The 21,241-nt window shown below is 30.8% G+C and overlaps 3 protein-coding genes across 3 annotated transcripts; 2 read left to right on the forward strand and 1 right to left on the reverse strand.

Moving 5' to 3' along the window:
• Positions 1-714: 714 nt before the first annotated feature.
• Positions 715-4,117, forward strand: AMT4.3 (ammonium transporter AMT4.3). Its single transcript, XM_003553710.4, has 3 exons — positions 715-1,302; positions 2,262-2,547; positions 3,463-4,117. Exons 1-3 carry the CDS (start codon positions 715-717, stop codon positions 4,026-4,028), a joined length of 1,440 nt encoding a protein of 479 aa, XP_003553758.1. The 3' UTR covers positions 4,029-4,117.
• Positions 4,118-6,670: 2,553 nt separating this feature from the next.
• LOC100800787 (uncharacterized) lies at positions 6,671-10,305 on the forward strand. The gene is made up of 4 exons (XM_003554651.5): positions 6,671-7,082; positions 7,746-7,940; positions 9,329-9,510; positions 9,805-10,305. Exons 1-4 carry the CDS (start codon positions 6,797-6,799, stop codon positions 10,120-10,122), a joined length of 981 nt encoding a protein of 326 aa, XP_003554699.1. The 5' UTR covers positions 6,671-6,796; the 3' UTR covers positions 10,123-10,305.
• Positions 10,306-13,401: 3,096 nt separating this feature from the next.
• On the reverse strand, positions 13,402-16,784 carry GME1 (GDP-mannose 3',5'-epimerase). The gene is made up of 7 exons (NM_001289329.2): positions 16,611-16,784; positions 15,776-16,186; positions 15,574-15,667; positions 15,342-15,471; positions 15,088-15,220; positions 14,368-14,575; positions 13,402-13,801 (listed from the first exon to the last, which is right to left on the reverse strand). The coding sequence occupies exons 2-7, from the start codon at positions 16,183-16,185 to the stop codon at positions 13,646-13,648; spliced, it is 1,131 nt and encodes a 376-aa protein (NP_001276258.1). The 5' UTR covers position 16,186; positions 16,611-16,784; the 3' UTR covers positions 13,402-13,645.
• Positions 16,785-21,241: the final 4,457 nt, after the last annotated feature.

The following is a 21,241-nucleotide window of genomic DNA, read 5'->3' on the forward strand; positions in this document are numbered from 1 at the left end:
AAAAAAAAATATTACTAAAGATTACCTGTGTGTTGTGTTGTACTATACCAATAATACAAAATCAAGCACAATTAAAGCTGACAAATACACCACCAATGAATAGTCGTTATTTATGATCTTGAAAACAGAAAGCAATACAAACTTGCATTGTAGGCTCGAAGAAGGCCGCACAAGCTTACAATATTGTCTACTCGCTCGCAGAAAGAGTACGTACAAGGGAATTTACATTGACCTTAATTTAAAGAGATGAGTAAAAACTTGAACTTACAACATGTTAATCGGAGTATTTAGTACAATATTTATTTCAAAATGGAATGAGAAGCATATTAGTTTATTAGGGAATATATGAAGCAAAATCAAATGGAGCGCGTCTACTTGAACAGAGTTCACGTCATAAATAGATCGTACTCTACACCGCGACATACATACGATGAATCAATGAATTCAGAAAATTCATTCTTCCACCTACGTCTGCCAACAAAGCCGGCCTCATAATGTTCAATCCAAATGAATAAAACGACAAATCGATGTTATTATATATGTCGTATATCCCCCCAAAAATTATTACTTGGATTCTATAAACCTGCATGCAAATAAATAACTCGAGTGTTAGCAAGCCTTGGCCTTGAACACCCACAACCAAACCTAAGCAGCAACTGAAGTACTAGTCATATATCCAACAATCAAGAATAAATATAAAGGAGCGAACGATCGATGGAGTTTCCTACGAACCTTTTGCCAGACGAAGCGAGCCCAGAATGGATGAACAAAGGAGACAATGCATGGCAGCTTATGGCAGCAACTGTGGTGGGTCTCCAAAGCATTCCGGGGCTGGTGATTCTCTACGGAAGCCTAGTGAAAAAAACATGGGCCATTAACTCTGCTTTCATGGCCTTCTACGCCTTCGCGGGGGTACTTCTATGCTGGGTGGGGTGGGGATTCCGCATGTCATTCGGCGAGAAAATGGTGTTCTTCTTGGGGAAACCCGGGGTGGCGGTGGACGAGAAGTTTCTTCTGGGGAAAGCTTTTCTGGGGCTCTTTCCCAATGCTACGATGGTGTTTTTTCAGGGGGTGTTTGCGGGGATCACCTTGATCTTGATAGCTGGGGCGTTGCTCGGGAGGATGAACTTTCGTGCGTGGATGCTGTTTGTGCCTCTTTGGCTTACTTTTTCGTACACCGTCACTGCCTTTAGCATTTGGTGCCCCGATGGCTGGTTGGCAAAGCTTGGAGTTATTGATTTCTCTGGCGGATATGTTATTCACCTCTCCGCCGGAGTTGCTGGTTTTACTGCAGCTTATTGGGTCATTCACTTTTCTCTTATTTATCACTTTTACCCAAAAAATTCATTTAAATAACTAGTCGTATGTCTTAGTAACTCATTTATAATCGAAATTATGAATAAATACTTAAATCATTTTTTTTAAAGCAAACTCTTACTATAAAAATTCATAATTGTGTTTTAAGTTAACAAATAAATTTTGTGATATATTTTTTATGTTGATCCAAATGAAATTGGGATCGATTTTCTTATATAGAATCGTATTATGAATGAATAAAATGAATTAATAATAAAGACTCTATAATAATAGGTTCTTTGTCTAATTAATTGTATCCAATTATTAATGTTAATTAAGTAAGTTTTTTGAAAAAAATTAATCACTAATAAAGATTAATTATTGATAAAATTAGTAAATACTTTATTGTATCAATAACTTAAAAAAATTATATAAGGTACTATTTTACAATTTAAAGAATTTCTTTAATATTATAATTTTTAAACATGTTTTTTCTTTAAAAATATTGTTGCTAAAATAAAACTCAAACAAACGGCCCTGTATATAATACCTGAAAAGAAAATGCAGATCTTTTTTTTTAGGGGAAATGCAGATCTTGTTAACTATCTGCACTATAAATATCATAATTGGAAAGTATATAATAATTATTTTGAGTTATACATATACAACACCTAATTAAAATATCATATATGATGCGCGAATATATTTTTCATGTTTCAACTAAAATATAAATATGGGTGATATTGTTTTTAAAAAAATTGAATGATTATGGTACACATAATATTACCAAACAACTTTTGAAGTAAAATTTAATTCCACTCTTAATTTTATTTATATGTACAAATATACAATGAATATTCAAGAGAAAGGAATAGAACATTTTTTGCGTGAATAATTTGAAGTAGTTAATTTTCTTTATAAAAAAAATGCTGACATTTGCATTGCATGTGATGGTGGTTGAATAGGTGGGTCCACGATCTGAAAAGGACAGAGAAATATTTGCATCAAACAACATGATTGTGGTGCTTGCAGGCGCAGGCCTGCTTTGGATGGGTTGGAGTGGGTTCAACGGTGGAGGTCCGTTCGTGGCGAGCACGGTGGCATCTCTGGCCGTCCTTAACACACACGTGTGTGCTGCTGCTAGCATCATCGTCTGGGTCCTACTCGACACTTTCTACTTTGGTAAGCCCACTGTGTTTGGCGCCGTACAGGGCATGATCACTGGTCTCGTTTGCATCACACCTGCCGCAGGTACAAACACACCTTTTTCCTTCAAACTTGGACCTGAATAATAATTTTAAAAATCTAGATAATGATATGATTTTTATTTCATTAAGAATAAAATATGTTTTTTTGTTTTTAGTTTTTTAATTCAATATTTAAAGTTTTTTTTTCCATTTTTAAAGAAAACACAGGACAATGTTTTAAGCTACCATTTCTTATATTTCTTTTTTGTCTTTAATATTTTTAACCTTGTATTTAAAGAGAAACATTTTATGAAATTTTCATTTTTAAAGAGAAAATAAAAAATAACTTTATAAAACTTTTAATTTCCATTTTCAATTGAAATTCTACTTTTTCTCATTTTTATTTTATTTATTTTTCTCTTATTGAAATAAACAAAATAAATTTTTGTTTTTTACTGATCATTTATCGCATTTTTTTTTTCTTGAGTTATATGTATAGATAGTATGTGCGTCCAATCATTCGTCCTTTACAATGATGTCGCCTGCTTTTGCCTAACCTCTCCCTTTTCATCATTTTCTATACACCAATTAATACATTTCACAAAACATGAAAGACAAGAGTAAAACCAAATTACCTTATAGGAGTTTTTCTTAAAGGCTAAAGTGAAATATTATTTATAGCAACTAGCTAGTTTTAGCACAAGTGGTGCCAACCTTATAGGAGTATCCATTGTAAACGGATTTCTTTTAATCCGACATGATTTTTTTTAATGTTTATATATGGTGATTATAGGAGTATCCAATGTAAACGAATTATTCTTAAATAATAAAATGCTATGAGTATAATGTATATAGAAAATAATCAAACAATTAAAAAGAATTAGTATAGAAGTAAAAATAAATGTAGGAGCATGACAGAAGAAGAAATTTGATGAATCCTGAGAGAATTGTAAAAATAAAGATTCCATTCCGTGAACAGGAGTTGTGCAAGGGTGGGCAGCGATCTTGATGGGTGTGATGTCAGGAAGCATTCCCTGGTACACAATGATGATCCTCCATGACAAGCTCCCATTCCTAAAGCAAATCGACGACCCCATGGCGGTGTTCCACACCCATGCCGTCGCCGGCGCTCTCGGCGGCGTCCTCACGGGGCTCTTGGCGGTGCCTAAACTGTGCCGTCTCTTCTACATGGTCCCCGATTGGGAAAAATACATTGGACTCGCCTATGGCCTCCAGAACGGTGCAACTCATGCGGGTCTAAGGCAAATGGCCATCCAAGTTGGGGCCATAGTTTTCGTTATTATCTTCAACTTTGTTACGACCAGCTTGATTTGCTTGCTCGTGGGGTCCATAGTACCACTCAGGATTGACACCGATGCTTTGCAAATGGGTGACAAGGCAATGCATGGAGAAGAGGCTTTCGCTTTCTATGGAGGAGACCCTACAGCAAAGTTTGAGAACCTCAAGCACAATAAAGTTTATGATACTCAAGACTTTTCGTTTGTTAGAGACACAAGGTCATTTGCCCAGCTTCAAATGGTATAAGTAATTCAATTACTTGTTCTCAACAAAAACAAAAGAAAAATGTTCTCTCATCTTCCTACCAATTCTGAATTCTCCTCCGGGTAACCAAATTAAAGGACTTTTAAAGAGGCTCTAAATTCGGGTTTGAATTTATGCTAATAAATGAGGTTTGGTAAATGCTGAGAAAATTTTAAGGTTATATATTTTCACTTCATACGTTAGGAAATTCATTAATGATTAATGATGCAACGAAACTTAATGAATGCTACGTGTTGTTATAACATTGGAGAATAATGTTCGTCCTCTCTCCAGATTAATTATGTACTGTATCTTCACTTGTTGATCTTAAATCTTAGTTCTCGTAAAATTCTTTTTTTTTTTTTTATATCAGTCAAATTCTTTTCGTACTATATGGTTCATGGTTTGCCTTATGAGTGTTTTCATTACTTTTTTATGCTCAAAGTCTACATGTCTTTAGCCACATTTATTGAAACATATGACTTTTCTGAAAAGAAAACTATGAATATTTTTACTATAATTAATAATATTATTTGTACAGAATTTCTCTATGATATTGTAACAATTATATAAAAATTAAGTACAAATACAATTACTCATTCCTTATCATCATTTTGAAAACTTTTATTGTGATAAAAAAATGTTAAAATATTATGTCAAAAGTATTTTTGAAATGCAAAGCATTTAAATAGAAGACAAATTAATTTCAAACATATGTTTTTAGTTAAAATTAATTTTTAGAACTAAGCTTACAAATACTAAAATCATTTTTATTTTTTATTTAGTTTTTTTATAACTAGGACATTATTTTTTATTTTACTTCAATATTCACATGCTCTTTCATTATAATTTATACAATAAATATTTATATTAAAATAATATAGATTGTGGATCATTGAGATAAAGCTCCACTTCTAATTTAAAAAAAAACGTAAAATATATTTATAAAACTGCATTTAAGTTTTGTACTTTATCCAATATACCACTAATTCTTAGTACTACTAGTACGCAATTTTGGGATAGACTAGACAGACAAGGTAGGTTTCAATTCCCTCATTGTACGGCAAAACTGAATAATTATAAATTTATAATGTGTAATTCAATGTTCTCTACACAGAGGATTGCCGAATGCGTATTTGTAGTGAATTGATTAAGATTCAGATTTCAGAGGTATTGCGTAATTGAAATGAGTTGATCAGAAAGAACTCTGAAATTGAGAAGTAAACACAATTCTTACGTCACTTCTTTAATTAAGAAATTAACTATGGGCGTTGTCCAACTGCTTTAATTAACACTTCATATCTTATATTTGTGGTTATGTTTGATAAGATTCTTGAGAAATTTATAAGCGGTACAACGATCGTTTAAGAAACCTTTCTGCCTTTATGACTTTTTTTACCTCTTTAGGAGGTTTTTTCTCAACTATAGGTGGTTTTTCTTCTTTATATATTGAGTTTTTTTTTTCCTTTTCACCTTTCTTTTTCTCCACCACCACCACTTATCTTCTAAATCTGGTCATTGCCCTTTTCTTTATCATTCCCTTCCTATCTTTCAGTCACTAACTCAGATCTTTCTTTTCTTATCTCAGGTCATTTCTTTATTTAATCTATTTGTTTATGTCCTCCTCATTACTTCTGGACATTTTCTATCACATTTCTTCAATTCAACTAAACTTGTTAAAGTCAACCTTTGCAAGAATACCCAAACCACTAGAGTTTATTTGTAACTCTATTTTACTCAAGTATATTGGCTTTATGCAAGCTCTGTAAACAAAACAAAACTGACTTAACCAGACTTGTTGTGAGTACTAATTTATTTTTGGTGGTCTCAAATGGAGTTATTGTTACTTCCTCACTTCTCATTTCTTATAATGTTTAACATTAATATATATTTAATGAAACTAAAATATTATTATATATTTAAACTAAAATATCTTTATTTAATATCTTGATATAAATTTGATGCTTGTACTAATAGTAGTGACTATTAAATAAAAGTATATTTAAAAAAACATTAATTAGACTTTAAAATTTAAAACATCAATTATTTTGAAAGAAAAATTAGAAGGCTAAAATATCAAAAATTATCACAAGGAGTATTTATCTATTGCGCACTATTGTGATGCTCTTTCGTTAACATCTTATATTTTTGTAAGTATCATAAAGCATTTTAATACATTTTAAAAAAATAAAATACTTAATATAATAAGTCATGTGATAAAAAAAAATATATATATATATTAAAATGAGGAGAAATAATATATATATATATATATATATATATATATATATATATATATATATAATAACTCTCTTTCATTTGATAAACTCACTATTTTAATTTTAATTTATATATAAAATATATAACATTATTACATGAGTTTCTTAAACTATTTTTTTTATTAAGTCTCTAAGAATACAATATGAATACAATATGTTAATTACATTAATCCAAAATTTTAAAAAATGTTACTTAAGTAATATTATTAATATATATTCAGATAACAAAAAACAGTAAATAATTAAGTTTAAAATATATATAAAAATTTTCAAAAGTTTATTTAATTATTTTTTATTTGCCAAGAATTAACGTGAAAGTGTATTGTTATTAAAATATATAAGTCATTTTATTTTATTTTTGTCAAGTGTTAGGTGGAAAAGGCTTCTCATATTATTTGATTGAATATTCAATTTGATTTCAGACGAAGACGCGTAGCAACAGACCAACAGTTGAAGTATTCTTCACTCAAAGCAAAACCAAAGAGTCGAAAAATGTCAGACGGAACATTGCAGGTACTGGACGGAACGCACCTGAGAGGCGTCGATCTGTCCTTAGGCGACGACGGTCCATTCACCGGAGCTAACATACTCGACATTGCCCATTCCCGAGCCTCTTCTTCCCTCTTCGGTCTCTCATTACCCGATTATCTCAAAGCCTCTGCTCTCACGCGCCTCCGCACTCCAGACGCCGATGCTTTCCGCTCCGCCGAGTACACCGCCGACAAGGCCTCCGAGATTCTCCGAGACTACATCTCCGCCATCGCCAATGAACTCAAAGGTTTATTTTATTCTCCTTCTTCTGATCATCACGCAACTCACTACAGGTAAACTTGTGCGTGCGTGCGTGCGGTCAACCTCTTCAGTCACGCTGAAAAAAAGAAGCGCACTATTATTTTAAGGTTTACCGTTTTGTCTTAGGATGCAGGGAAGTTAAATAGTCCCTGCACTAGTACATGATCGATTAAGTGCTCTTAATTTTTAGTATTAGGACACATGCGTTCTCTAATCTCGATTTCTCGATCCGTGACTCTGATGGTGCCTATCCTCTTTTAAATTCGTATAAAATAATAAGTCTGAATTGATTTTACTATTTCGTTCAGTTCAAATTGCAAAGAGTCTTCTTATTTTCTTCACTAATTCTCGTCCACGATTGTGTAGATCTAGGCTCCTTTTCTTGCTATAATTTTCAGTTGCCGGTCGCTGAAAAGACTGAAATAGGTCGATTGTAGAGAAAGTAATTCCGTAAAGCAGAAAATTCTTGAGTTCCCTGTTTGATCGGATTTGACTGAAACGTGACGTGTATGATAACATCGTTACATTGTAGAACTTGTGGATTTGTTTTCGTGTTTTGTCTATGCGTATTAAGCTTTTACGAGCAATTAATTGGTTCTTTGAATTTTGACATGAAAATTAATACTGCTTTACATTTGTGTGTCTGTAGATAATCCTCTTGTTGTATCAGTCTTGGATGGAAGTACTCTCCGGTTGTTATTAGAGGATGAGGATGACTTTGCCATGTTAGCTGAAAATCTATTCACTGACTTAGATGTCGAAGACAAGGGGAAAATCAGCAAGAGTGAAATTCGGAATGCTCTTGTCCAGATGGGAGTTGAGATGGGCGTTCCTCCTTTCTCAGGTTCATTTTGCTCTTTTAGTTTGAAGGTTTTGTTTGTTTTGCTCTTTATTCTGTTTTTTTTTTATTATTTCTGGTGAGTTGACTATGGATAACTTATAATTATTTTGCAGCTGCAATTTTGTCTGTTCATCTCATACTCTCATTATTATTGATAATCTGTTTCTATGATCCTCAACTGTAAGATGTAAAGCATGGGACAGTTCACTGATTCCTATTCCATCTTGATTAAGATGTACTTAGGCCTTTTCCTCTTCTGTGGAGTGAAAGCATACTCTTAAATTTGATTATGTAATTTAGAAATATCAAAATCAAATATATAATTTGTTTTATTCGTGGAACTTTTTCCTGTCATGAGCAATAAGTTTCTGCTCTATCCTAGTTCCTCACTTTTTTCTTTTGCTCCAGAGAATTATTATGGTCAAATTGATGTTAGATTGATAGAGGCAAGTAATATTGTTGTATAATCTGTAATCAACAACTTTATTCTTGTTTTTTGGTTTCTTTTGTGGATTTGTAGTGTGACTGTGAGAACTGCTTTCTCCAGAGTTGCAATTTTAAGAAGGAAACGCACTAACTGGTATCAGGTTCCAAAATTATCATATATAGGAAAAGACGAAACATTTTAGTTTTCCCTGATTAATCCCCTTAGGTATATATAATTTTTCTATTTCTGCTTAGAACTGATTGAGTTCGTTGTTTCTAGAGTTTGCATCACAGTAACAGTGTTTTAGGAGACTTAATGTAATGAATTCTTGAAGTGAACTAAAATTGTGCTAGATGCCTAGATCTTACTATAACTACCAAATAATATTCATTCCTATCGCATTGTGGATAAGGCAACTGTCAAAGTGTACAACTGCACTAGGACACCAAATATAAAAATAAATGGCTGATCCTTTGGATTGCCTTGAGGATATTTATAATTGAGCACGGGCTTCTACAGTTCTAATTTTGGCCCTCAAACTCAACGAGACTTTCACATCCTCACAAGTCACAAGCCATGTGTTATACAACAAGGCTGTGACCTTGTGTACTTGTGCTGATTATTCATCAATCTGTGTTTATGTCTTATTTTCCACTTGCCAATGTAGCATTTGGGTTGATTAACAGTGTGTGTGTATATATATATATTTATATATATGACCTATGTTCTTTGGCTTTGGAAATTTTCTTAGATTATGGTTCTAGCGTTCATAGATAATGTGTTGAAATGCATAAATTTACATCTATATAAAGGAAATTATGAAGTATATTTTCCATTCGTTGAAACTGACCGCAACATGTGCCTTATTATGATAGGTAGGATTTATTTAATCTGTTTGTCAGCACTATACATGTCAATTATCTCGGTCTGGTAAAACTGACTTTTTTTTAGCATGAATGAGCAGAATTTCCTCAGCTAAATGACTTGTTGAAAAAACATGGGGCGGATGGAGAAGAAAAATTGGGTCAGGCACAGTTTGCACAGCTTCTGCAGTCTGTACTGCAAGATCTAGAAGAGGAACTTTCTAAACAAAATGTTGTTTCCATTCAGAATATTCGAATCATTAATGGCTGTAAGCTAAGACAGGTATTTTTCATATTTTATTTAGAAATACCGTGTTCCAATCTTATATGTTTTTCGTATATCCATAGATTCTATGCTATACCATCCTTTTATTTAGTTTATAAAAAATACATCATTATTGAAAAACATAAAAAACCCGTTAAAGCGCGTACCTGTTCCCACTATCCAGCAATTGTTTGAGACGATTTTAGAAAGAGAAAAAAAAATATTGGTTGTGATTTTTGTGACATCCTGAACGCTTCAGTCCAGCAAACTCTTATTTATCAACTTATAGTTATATTGTGGTCAATACTGCAGCTATTGGCCAATGAACAGGAATTAAACACCATTGTGGAGAAGGCATTGCTGGAAAAACCGGAAGCAAAGGATGGACTAGTAGGGAACACAGAAATAATAAGGAGCTTCCTTGAGAGAAACGCAAAGGAATTGGGTTTACCGCCAGCTCAAGCTGACAATGCAGTTGTTCTTCTTTATGACGCTGTCTTTGCTGAAATAACAAAAGAAAAAGATGGTGCTGAATTAGATAAAGAAGAGCTGGCAAAACTTGTGAAGAATATCCTCGAGAAATTCGCAGAGCAGCTAGAAGTTAATCCTGTGTATCAGGACTTAGCTTGAGGAACGTGAGTTAATGGGCCACATTTCATATGTTATGTTTGAAACTTTGCATCATTACAAAGTATTTGGGATTCGCACCCCCTCTCCCCCAAACTTCAGCAATATGTATACTGTATAATGAATTTTACTTATGTGGATTGTGGAGGTGCCTTAAATAGCATGCATGGTCATGAGCTTGGGTAATTTTGTTTTAAAATTATGAGATTTTTTTTCCTAAGTCAGAAACACAAGTGGCCATCCATTCATTCGGTCAAAGATTAATTTCGCTCACAAATACATGATTATTGTTCATCTAAGAAAAATTTTCACATAAAAATAATGGAACATGAGTTATTTTAGCAAATAAATTGTTTTCTCACATGTAAATACAGTGAAATTTTATATCACTCTGTCAACCTTTGCATTACAAAATTATGAGATTGGTGTAGAATTTGAATAAATTTTTAAAATAAGGTAAGTCAATATAAAAAAAGCATGACACAAGGAAATAAATAATTTCGCATATATATATATATATATATAACAGCACTAGAAGTGCCAGAAAATACAAAGATCAGGCCACGTCAAACGTGCCCCTACCACAGTACCAATAGTTACAAGAAAACAACTATTCTCCTACTGCATCTTACACTATACATACCAATATGAATGCATAAGATAAGATTCAATAGGAATCCCGCAAAATAAAACAAAATACAAGCCCAGCCTATGTTGTTGAAGAACCCAAGATAAGTCACTTGCCCCTGCCTATACTTCACAAGGAAACGTGATCACCCCCTTGCTCTCCAAGTGCCAAGATGTGCACTTTCTATAGTCTAGAAGCACATAATGCCCCACCCTTCAACCAAATATATGCAAGCTCCACTCAAATCACCCTTTAATGCATGCATCATGGTTTAAGGCCCACATCACAAAAGGGTAGTCAAAAGATTTAATCTTTTTCTTCATCCATGACCAAGCTATAAATTCCACTTCTTTTATAACCAAATCCTCCTCAAATTCCTTCTTGTTGAAGATGCAATCATTCCTCCTTTTTCAAATGCACCACATAACCGCACACCAAAGAACAAAACATCTCTCTTTCTCGCCCTTATTCCTACCATGAAAGCCGTGTTGCCACATATGATCCGCAACACTACTTGGAAGCACTGCTATTAATCTTAACCATTTATAACACCGTTTCCAAATGACACATCAACCTTTGGGCACGTGAGTAGAATATTCAAAAATTGTAACTGATATTTAACCCTTTAATTTTCTTAAAATAAGTCATTAATTATAAATAATATTTAAAATATTGTTGGCAGTAGTTAACACGAGTAAAAGTCATGAACAGGGGAGTAAATAAATTAAATAGTTCATGAATTGTATAAACTCCATAAATAAACTTATTTTAACAATAAAAAAATCAGTTCAAGACCACCAAACACAATAATCAATTGTAGTGAGATTGTTCTAATTTGATCAAAAATCTCAAATTTATATCCTAGGTATGAAATTGTATTAAATATTATGAGGGAAAATTTTATTGTCCATAGTAATCCTATGCAGATCAAACATGATTGACTTTAATAAAAAAAATACCTATATTCTAAAAAAAAAATAATTCAAGTATACTTATGAGCTGAGTTCAAGTTTTATAGGTCTGTTATTAAGTATTAATACATTATTTAGTTAAAAGCACAGAACGACGGAAAACAAAATTCTCTTGGGTTTAATTTAAGGATCCCTTTTTTTGGTTTGCAAATGGAGGAAAAGAAGAAAAAAAAATATCATACTTATATTTCTTCATAAATATTAATGGAAGAGAGGGATGGGAAATTAAATTCTATCACTTATTTTTTTTCTTATTTTCCATATTCAAAGGAAAGACAAAAATGGCACAAGAAGTTTTGACTCCTCTTCGTTTTTTCTCTCCTCCCTTCTAATTTTTTGTAGCTAATAACAAAAAATTATAAAAATTTATTCCTTAACTAGTGTCTTAAGGGCAGTGATTGATATTTTTCTTAATTTTATGATAATCTAATTAAACCAACCTATGAATACGCCGGCAGATCGTAACCTGCATAAAGAAGAAAGGAGATTTGGCGCGAAATTCTGCTAGAAGGGAGGGACACGTGACTCACAAACAGCAAAGTGAGGGAGGCAGGCGTAGCACAAGGTTGAGGAGGAAGAATATAAGGCTGAAGGGATTACACTTTGCAGTATTATTCTGAAGTGATTCCTTTCCCCAGTTCTCTACTCCTTCTCTGCTGAGAGCTATTTTCTTTCCCCTTTAATCCTTCTCTCATCTGACCCCTTTCTCTCAGGTGATCTTGTTGCCGGTATACGACCGAGGAGTGTGCCGTGATCTTCGTGCTTCTTCTACTTTGTTGCATCGCTGTTAGTGTAGCTTATCTTGACTTTGTTCTCTGATCATTGTAAACAATTGCTGCTGCTGAATTGAATTGGTTGCTGCATAATTCAATTGTAAACAATTGCTGCTGCATAATTGAATTGTTTGCTGCATAATTCAATTGTTTCACAGATGGCTATAAATTTTACGCGATGAATTGCCATTGGCTGAGTCATTTTCTTTAAGAGAATGACGTGAAAAAACACGCGGTTAGCACTTTACCCCAATCAAGTGGGGGGTCCCAAAAAATTTAGAGCTAGGAAGGACAAAATGAAAACTGAAAATTCATTTTAGCCTTCTTGCGCTCCACGTTACAATGCTCACTCACAGCTAACGTTCACCATGACAAATCAGCCACTTCCGACAACATACGAAAATGTAGATCACTTTCGTGTTCTTCCATTTCGAAAGTTGCAATGATAGACAACTGCGAAACCAGCCAAATAAAACCCATAGTCCATTGCCCAATTGCTAAGTCTCACAATCAAAAGTTTCCATCAAGAACGAAACTTTTTATCTAGTTCCACTTGGCCCAAGCCTTGGTCCATCATCTTTTAAGAGAACCACTGACGTCACTTTCATTAAGAAATCCATACTTCGACTAAAAAAAAACTTGAAATTCTTAACACCACAAAATGAAAGACGAAATTTAAGTTCTTTTGATATCAATGTTTGATTAAACATTAAAATTTGATATCAACCTTTATTATAAACTTTGATTGCACAAAATTACCAAAATAAAGTTCATTTTTTTTAAGAGAATACAGTAAATGCAACTAAGATTTGACATCTAAATTTTGTTCAACAAAACCTGAAATTCATGCAGAAGAAATTTTTCTTATGATTATTAATCAATTTATATAGACTTTAAACACAATTTAAAATTTGCCAAGCAGTAACATCACCTTAAGCAGCAGTTATTATTATTACCTCAAACAAAACAAGAACATAACACCATCCGTTACAAATACATGAACAAGTTCCAAAACTAACTTCAATAGCTAATCTGTAACCATAGATCTCTACAAAATAGCAACATAAAAGCCTGCCCTTCACTTGGAAATGCATTGTTCACTCTTATTCTTTGCCATCTGCTGCAACTGCCGAACATCCCTTGCACTAGCAGCTTTATTCTTTGCCATCTGCAGCACGTAGCGAGCCAAGTTGAACTGGGGCTTGAGTCTGAACCACTTTGGATGATCCATAGCCTGATAAATCAACACCTTCTGCCTTCTCTTTCTCAAGCTGCTCTTTGATCCAAAAGTATGTAATTCTCAGCCCATCCTACAATATGAAAATTGAGATGCTATGAGTTGTGTGTGTGTTTGGTTAACCAGTTAGAATGGTACAAACAGACATTCACATCAATGACACAAAATCCTTGGTTCCTAATTTTATGCTTTGAAAAGTCTGAACTCTCGTTTGTAGTGATACTTGAAAACGGGTTTCCAAATACACCCTAAAACATACAATCCTGTTGATTGAGAATAGATTAAAAAGCAAAAGAGGGGGAAACCAGAAGTAACCCCATAGAAGATAAGAAAAACTGCAAAAATCAGACATTGAACTTTAGTAAAAATTGAACACTTGAAAATGTATGATAGGAAAATATTATAATGTGGGTAATATACTCATTCCATTACTTTTTTCTTGATGATGATCGATCAAATTTGGTAGGAAATTCTTTTTTCAGATAATAAAAGGAAAATTAATTTTAGACAAACACGTTAAAACAAACACAGTGATGGACTAATGACTGTTAAAAAACCTTCATCAGAAGTAAGAAATAGGAATAAATTGTATAAAGTGAAAACAAGGTGATTTTAACCCCATTAAAATAACAATAATACCTTCAACTTCATAGTTGGAGCCCAGCCAAGTTTCTCTTTGATTAATGTATTGTCTGAATTACGGCCCCGAACACCTTCTGGGCCAGGAATATGGTATATTGGTATATTCTTATCCTCAAAGCTAAGAACAATCTCTGCCATCTCATTCATACTGACCATTTCATCACTTCCAATATTCACTGGCTCCCGGAAGTCTGATTTAGTCAATCTAAACACAAAAATGGACCAGGACTGTAATGTTAAATCTTGGCAAGGAATTAGAACTAACTGACAAAAGACATAAAAGAAGCTAACATATGCTTGACTTGTTAAACACTAGACTGTGATTCTTAATACAACCAAATAGGGCAAATCTTATTGTAGTCACTTAAATCCCTCTTGCTTCCATTTAATTCAGTAGATCTTGATTGAGATAATAATGTTTCTGCCTAATTTGCAAAACTGTATTTCACAAAGAAACCTACTTTTGAAAATTGCAAACTGAAAATTCTTGGATTATCTTAAAACCTTCAGAACTAGCAATTTCAGAATAGAGATTTTACAATTAATTACATTTATGATTGAGCATGAATGTAACCTAATAATGGCACTCTACTCGATCATTTTCAGCATTCATAAAAACACATATCCATATAATTTAAATTTTAAAATGAGAAACCCTGTAAATAAGTCATTAATTTAGATGTAATAGTCATTAGCCACAAAATCCGCAAGGAATACCTCAGTACACCTTCAACACACTCATCAATGAAGGTGAAGGATCTTGTTTGCAATCCATCTCCCCACATCTCAAATCGATCTTTGGAAGTAAGTGTCTTGCGACAAAAAGCAGCAGGAGCCTTCTCCCTTCCACCTATATGACAAAACACAAAGCAACAAACTTGTTAAATCCAAAAGGCTACAAAAGAATGTCCACTAGTTTATTGACTCAAATACAACAACTGCAAAAACTTGCAATTCAGTCAAGAACATACCCTTCCATGTCCCATAAGGACCATATATGTTATGGAATCTCCCAATCCGGCACTCAATTCCAAAATCCTTGTTATAATGCTTGCATAACTCTTCTGTTGCAAGCTTCTCCAGCCCATATGCATCTTGTGGCTATAAAAAGTCAAATATTAAATATATCCCTGCTAACCTAAGTATTTTCAAGTGAATAACCAGAATAAGTTGAACAACTAATTAAAAGAATCAGCAACAAACCTCAGCAGGCCAGGCATCAGACTCCTTCAAACTCACATTTGTCTCCAACTGTTTGAATTCAGGATAGATACAAGCACTAGAGGCATAAAAAAACCTTAAAAAAAATAAACCAAAAAACAAGGATCACTATGACAGCGACATAAAGACTATATTATGCAATTGAAAGTGACATAATAACACATGTTTGTTTAAAATGAATGACCTCTTAACACCATTGATCCTGGCAGCCTCAATCATGTTGAAGCTAATCATGGTGTTGTTGTACATAATGACTGAGTGGTTGGACTGGATAAAACCCATCCCACCCATATCAGCAGCAAGATTGAAAACATGGTCCACACCCTTGGTAACTGTCAAGCAGTTATCCATGACCCTAAGGTCAACAAGATGGAATTCATGGCAGAACATGTCCTCAGTCATGTGCTCATTCTTCTTCCAATCAGAAGCAATGATGTAATGTCCCTCGGTCTTGAGGCGGCGAGCAATGTGTGAGGCAATGAAACCACCAGCCCCAGTGATGGAAATTCTGAGCTTTTCAGAGGGCCAGTAAGGTTCCCTCTCAAGGTTTTGGTATGTGTATGCTCCATAGTCGGTTGTTCCAGAACTTCCCATGCTGCACACCCCACATGAATGAATTAGTCAGAAACGCATAAAATATAACTAGAAACAACAATTCCGTCATGCAAGTTACTGTTTTTAAGGAAGGACCAGACAGAAAAACAGAATCTTGGGAGATGAAAACCAACCGACAGAGATTACAAGAAGCACATACATGCATACCCCCGCACGAGGGCACATGGAATGGAACAACATTATAAAAATGCAATAAAATAAATTAAAGGGTGCATATGAAAAATATTAACTCGCCGATACAAATTTTGCAAAAATATTTAGTACCTAAATAGGAGGTCATGGCAGGTAATCAGGTATTAAGATTAAAGAAAAGCAAAGTATGAAAACATGAAGCATGAATGAGAAAGTAGTGAGGCATTGCAACTTAAAAAGGTTGAACAAAAGAGTGAAAAGAGAGGAGATACCTGAGAACTGAAAGTGAAGAAGGATTAGGATTTAGGAGAAGAATGAAGGATACGGTTGGGTTTGGAATGCATGTGTGGTGGATGCCATTGCTATATATAGAATAGAGTGCCGAAGTGGGAAGGCAGAGCCACTCATTTATCACTTCTTATTTGAATGTCACCTTATTTTGATCATTTCTCATCTTTTCTTGTATCTTTTCACTATCATATCATATCATATCTACAATTTGTTATTGTGATAATGTTTTAAGATAAAATTATATATTGAAAATATAAAATAATTATTTTTTATCATCAATATTTGAATGCCGTGTTTATTTTGAATATCTCATTTAAAATTTTTCATTTTTTATATTTTTCCTATAATATCATTTCATTTATTATTGTGATTATATTTTAAGAAAAAATATTTTATTCCGATAATATACTTATTTTATATTATCAATATTTGAGTGTCATGTTATTTTAAATATCTCATTTGAAAATTTTAAACTTTTTTATATTTTTTTTCTATCACGTCATATATCATTTATCATTGTGATAATATTTTAAGAAAAAAATTATATAATAATAATATAAAATAATTATTTTATACTATCAATATTTGAATGTCATATTATTTTGAACATCTCATTTGAAAATTTCATCTTTTTTATATCTTTTTTCTATTATAATGTATCATAACCGTTGTGATAATTTAAGAAAAAAATTATACACTAATAATGTATAATAACTATTTTATATTATCATTTGACTGTCAAATTCTTATACTTGCACATTATTAAAACATTCTAATTAAATTATAAAATTATTCACATGTACTCTTTAATACTTTTAAAATATACCGTTTAAGTTTGAACTATATTTATTAATGTTTTGACTATTTTAAAACTATTCATATTTTATAATTTAAAATTTCATTAACTTGTTTTCTATAAATACCTTTGACTGATGACTACTGAAACAATTATTTCAAATAGTACTACTAGTTTCATTAGCATTACAAATTAATGTAATTTTTTTTAGAAAAAAAATATTATTAGTTGTTCTACATAAAACATGTTATTAATAAGTACAATAAATGCATTAATTAAAGATAAATAAATTAAAAGTGTTTACTGAGTGGTCTTATTATTACACTGCCAATGTAAAATAATGATTTTTATACATAAAAATAATGCTTTTATATGGTTAATATATGACCATTAAATTATTATACTTTTATATTATTAAATAATTCTAATTAAATTCTTAAAAAAATACTGCAATTAAATTCTAAAATTAATACTTTTATTATATATACCGTTTAAGTTTGAACTATATTAATAAATGTTTTGACTATTTTAAAAATTATTGATCTTTTATAATTTAATTTTTCATTAACTTTTTTCTATAAATACCTTTAACTGGTAGTAATTTCTAAATCAATTATTTCAAATAATACTAGTTGTTTCATTAATATTATTTATTAAAAAATTTACTCTATTTTTAAAAAAAAACTATTAGTTGTTTTATTTATAAAAATGTCACTAATAAGTACATTAAATGCATTAATTAAAGAAAAATGAATTAAAAGTATTTACTGAAAGTGGTCCTATGTGACTTTTTTATATGTTAAGAATACATGAATTAATTAAATCCATTACTTCATTAGTGACTTTTTTGTATTTTAATTGCATTAAATTAATTTTTTGTATTTGAAATAAATATTTTATACAATTGATTTCTTGATTAGTGTTTTAAGTACACTCATCAACATTCTCAATTATTTTTTTGCTACTAACATTTCGATTTTACAACATTATTTGACGAATCATTATTCTTAAATTAAAAATGAAAACATTGTAAAAATAAATAATTACTTAATATACTTATATACAAAAGGTTGACGATATTTATTTTATTTATTAACCTTTTACCTATCCAATCTTTAAATATTTATATAAAATTTGATATGTATATATAATGATTAAATAATATTAGAAAATTCAATTATTGTATATGTATCTGTAAAATTTGTGTTTTGCAAATAAATAAAAAATATTAAGTGAAGTACATGCTTAAGCTTGAGTCTTATAAAATGTATGTATGCTTAAAGCTTCATTTTTATATTGTAAACTTATAAAACTAGTTCCAGGAGATTGTCTTATTTTGCGTGATATGCGTTGTTGCATGTACTTGGAACAAGATTGTCTATGTATGAGAGGAAGAAAACAGAGCAGGAAACCAGAGGGAAAGCAGTTTTTTACTTGAGTAGTACGGAATCAAATTGAAATGCAAATGCAACTTCCTCTTTCTGTTTTTATCCAATCATCACTTTAATAATACAAAAACCAGTATCATGTGGAACAGGATTTGGCTGGATGTATCGTGCACCTTCCTTACTTGTTTCTCCCTTAATTCATTTCGTTATCTTAATGGTAAATAATTATTTTTATTCTTAAATGTGTAGAATACTGATAAATTTATCTTACAAAAATAAAAATTTTAATTTTAATTTTCGAAAGTGATAAATCAATTCATTCATTCATTAACTTTCGTCCACTTATGTGACACATTTAGGGATAAATTTGTCAGTACAATACACATTTAGGGACGAAAATGATTTTCTATCCAAAATATTTTTATATTTATTTTTCTTTCTTTTTTAATCGTTGCAATCATAACATTACAATAAACATTTAAAAAATTAAGAAAACAAACATAATAATAAACGTAATGTTAATTAATAAGCATAATTTAATTTGTTTGTTGCTCTTGAAATTTCTATTGTGACAACATTAGATTGTGACAAAATCAAGTTGAGTCTCTTTTTTTTTGTAAGAATTAACTTAATGGTTATGCATTTTTGTTTGAATCTTATATTTTGAGTAAAATACTGTCATATTAAAAATTTGAGAGTAATAGATAAATTATGTTTATTAATAAATATTATGTTTATTATTATTTTTGTTATAACTTATGGTTGTTTTCTTATTTTTTTAGTGTTTATTATAATGTTGTGCTTGCATCGATTAAAACAAGAGAAAAATGAAGATTAAATTATATTTTAGATAAATAGTTATTTTCGTCTGACGTGTTGACAATTCGTCCTTGAATGTGTCACGTAAATTCTTTCATTAACAATAACGGAGGAAAGTTAACGGATGAATAAATTTATTTTCACTGAACTAAATTTTTATCCATCGCAAACAAATTTATTGACACTCTATATATTAAGGAATAAAAATCACTATTTAATGGCATCTAAAACATCGCGCATGGAAGCTTGCTTCCATTAAACTAAATAAATGTCCTTCTTTCTCTTTTGGGAGCATTAGGTTGGGGTATATGCTCTTTTAGTCTGCATTGGATCACATGTCAATAATACTTATTTCAAATTCCTTTTTACTACTTTTAATATTTATTTTATTATTCAATGAATGAATTATATGAAAATTCTATTAAACATTTTTATTTATAATTTATTTAATAGAATTTACATATATGACTCACCTAATTATAAATAGTAAGAGTGTTAAATATTTTGTTGCTTAATGCTTACATTTCTTTCTTTTTATTTAGTTGCCCGTCTTTATTAGTCATCGCTGGTATTTTTTTTTTATTACTTTATGTAAGTGTATCTTTATTGGTAATGATCTATAGTCGGACATAGGTTTGGATCTCTTTATTTATTTTTTTTCCATTTATTCCACTACTTAACTTTTGAGATAATATATCACTTTTCATAAAGTATGTATCATATTCATTTTATCTATTATGTAAAAGTTTATGAAATAAAAGAAATTTGAGAGAAAATAAAATGAAAATGATCCATTTCCGTGAGGTTATTAGATAAATCTTAGTATAAAAATTTAAGATGAAATTAATATTAGTTTGATTAAATAAATAAAAATTTGTAAGATTCAATTAAAGAATAAAAATTAATTAAAAATATCTAAAAAATATTTTCCCAAAACTATTTTTTTATTATTATCACCATTATTATTATCATGAGAAATTAATCAACATAGTAAAAAAAAAAAAAATTTATAATTATTATCAACAATTTCAAATTAAATGGTGAGGACTTAAAGATGAAAAAATACATCAAATCTTACAAGTATCCTCAAAAGTATCTACAAGGGAGGATAATTATCCACTTATTGAACATATATATCACATATATTAAAATATGTTTCTTAAATAAATAATTTATATATATATATATATAATTTTCTATAAAAAATTACATTTTCTTAATTTTATGACTAATTAAACATGTCTTATATTAATTTTGTTTTATATTTTATTTAAGAATATTGAACCATATATTATTTTTTATTTATAAATTTATGAATTAGTTGACAAGTTCTCTTAAAATTGACTTCAAATTGTGAATGATATTTTATATTATTTGGTGTTTCATTTAGTAGTATAGATGTGTACCTATTTAGTAACTTATCTCTATAATGTTCGATAATTATATTTGTAATATTTATTTATGACTTAAGTTTCGAAAAAAATAATGTTATGTTTGATTGTTTTTAATATTAGCTTTGATCTTTCAAATAAGAAATAAAATGTAATATTTTCTTGGTTCTAATAATAAGAAATATAAGACTATTTTTTTATTAAATTTTCTTTTTACC

This window comes from Glycine max, chromosome 19, assembly GCF_000004515.6.
Source record: "Glycine max cultivar Williams 82 chromosome 19, Glycine_max_v4.0, whole genome shotgun sequence".
Classification (NCBI taxonomy): domain Eukaryota; kingdom Viridiplantae; phylum Streptophyta; class Magnoliopsida; order Fabales; family Fabaceae; genus Glycine; species Glycine max.

Coding starts and splice junctions, on each gene's coding strand:
- AMT4.3 (XM_003553710.4), top strand. CDS start 715: ATGGAGTTTCCTACGAACCTTTTGCCAGACGAAGCGAGCCCAGAATGG. Junction 1,303..2,261: donor GTTTTACTGCAGCTTATTGG/GTCATTCACTTT, acceptor GTGGTTGAATAG/GTGGGTCCACGATCTGAAAA. Junction 2,548..3,462: donor TTGCATCACACCTGCCGCAG/GTACAAACACAC, acceptor TTCCGTGAACAG/GAGTTGTGCAAGGGTGGGCA.
- LOC100800787 (XM_003554651.5), top strand. CDS start 6,797: ATGTCAGACGGAACATTGCAGGTACTGGACGGAACGCACCTGAGAGGC. Junction 7,083..7,745: donor CATCGCCAATGAACTCAAAG/GTTTATTTTATT, acceptor GTGTGTCTGTAG/ATAATCCTCTTGTTGTATCA. Junction 7,941..9,328: donor GGGCGTTCCTCCTTTCTCAG/GTTCATTTTGCT, acceptor ATGAATGAGCAG/AATTTCCTCAGCTAAATGAC.
- GME1 (NM_001289329.2), bottom strand. CDS start 16,185: ATGGGAAGTTCTGGAACAACCGACTATGGAGCATACACATACCAAAAC. Junction 15,668..15,775: donor AGGATCAATGGTGTTAAGAG/GTCATTCATTTT, acceptor ATTTTTTTTAAG/GTTTTTTTATGCCTCTAGTG. Junction 13,802..14,367: donor CTCCAACTATGAAGTTGAAG/GTATTATTGTTA, acceptor TTCATATTGTAG/GATGGGCTGAGAATTACATA.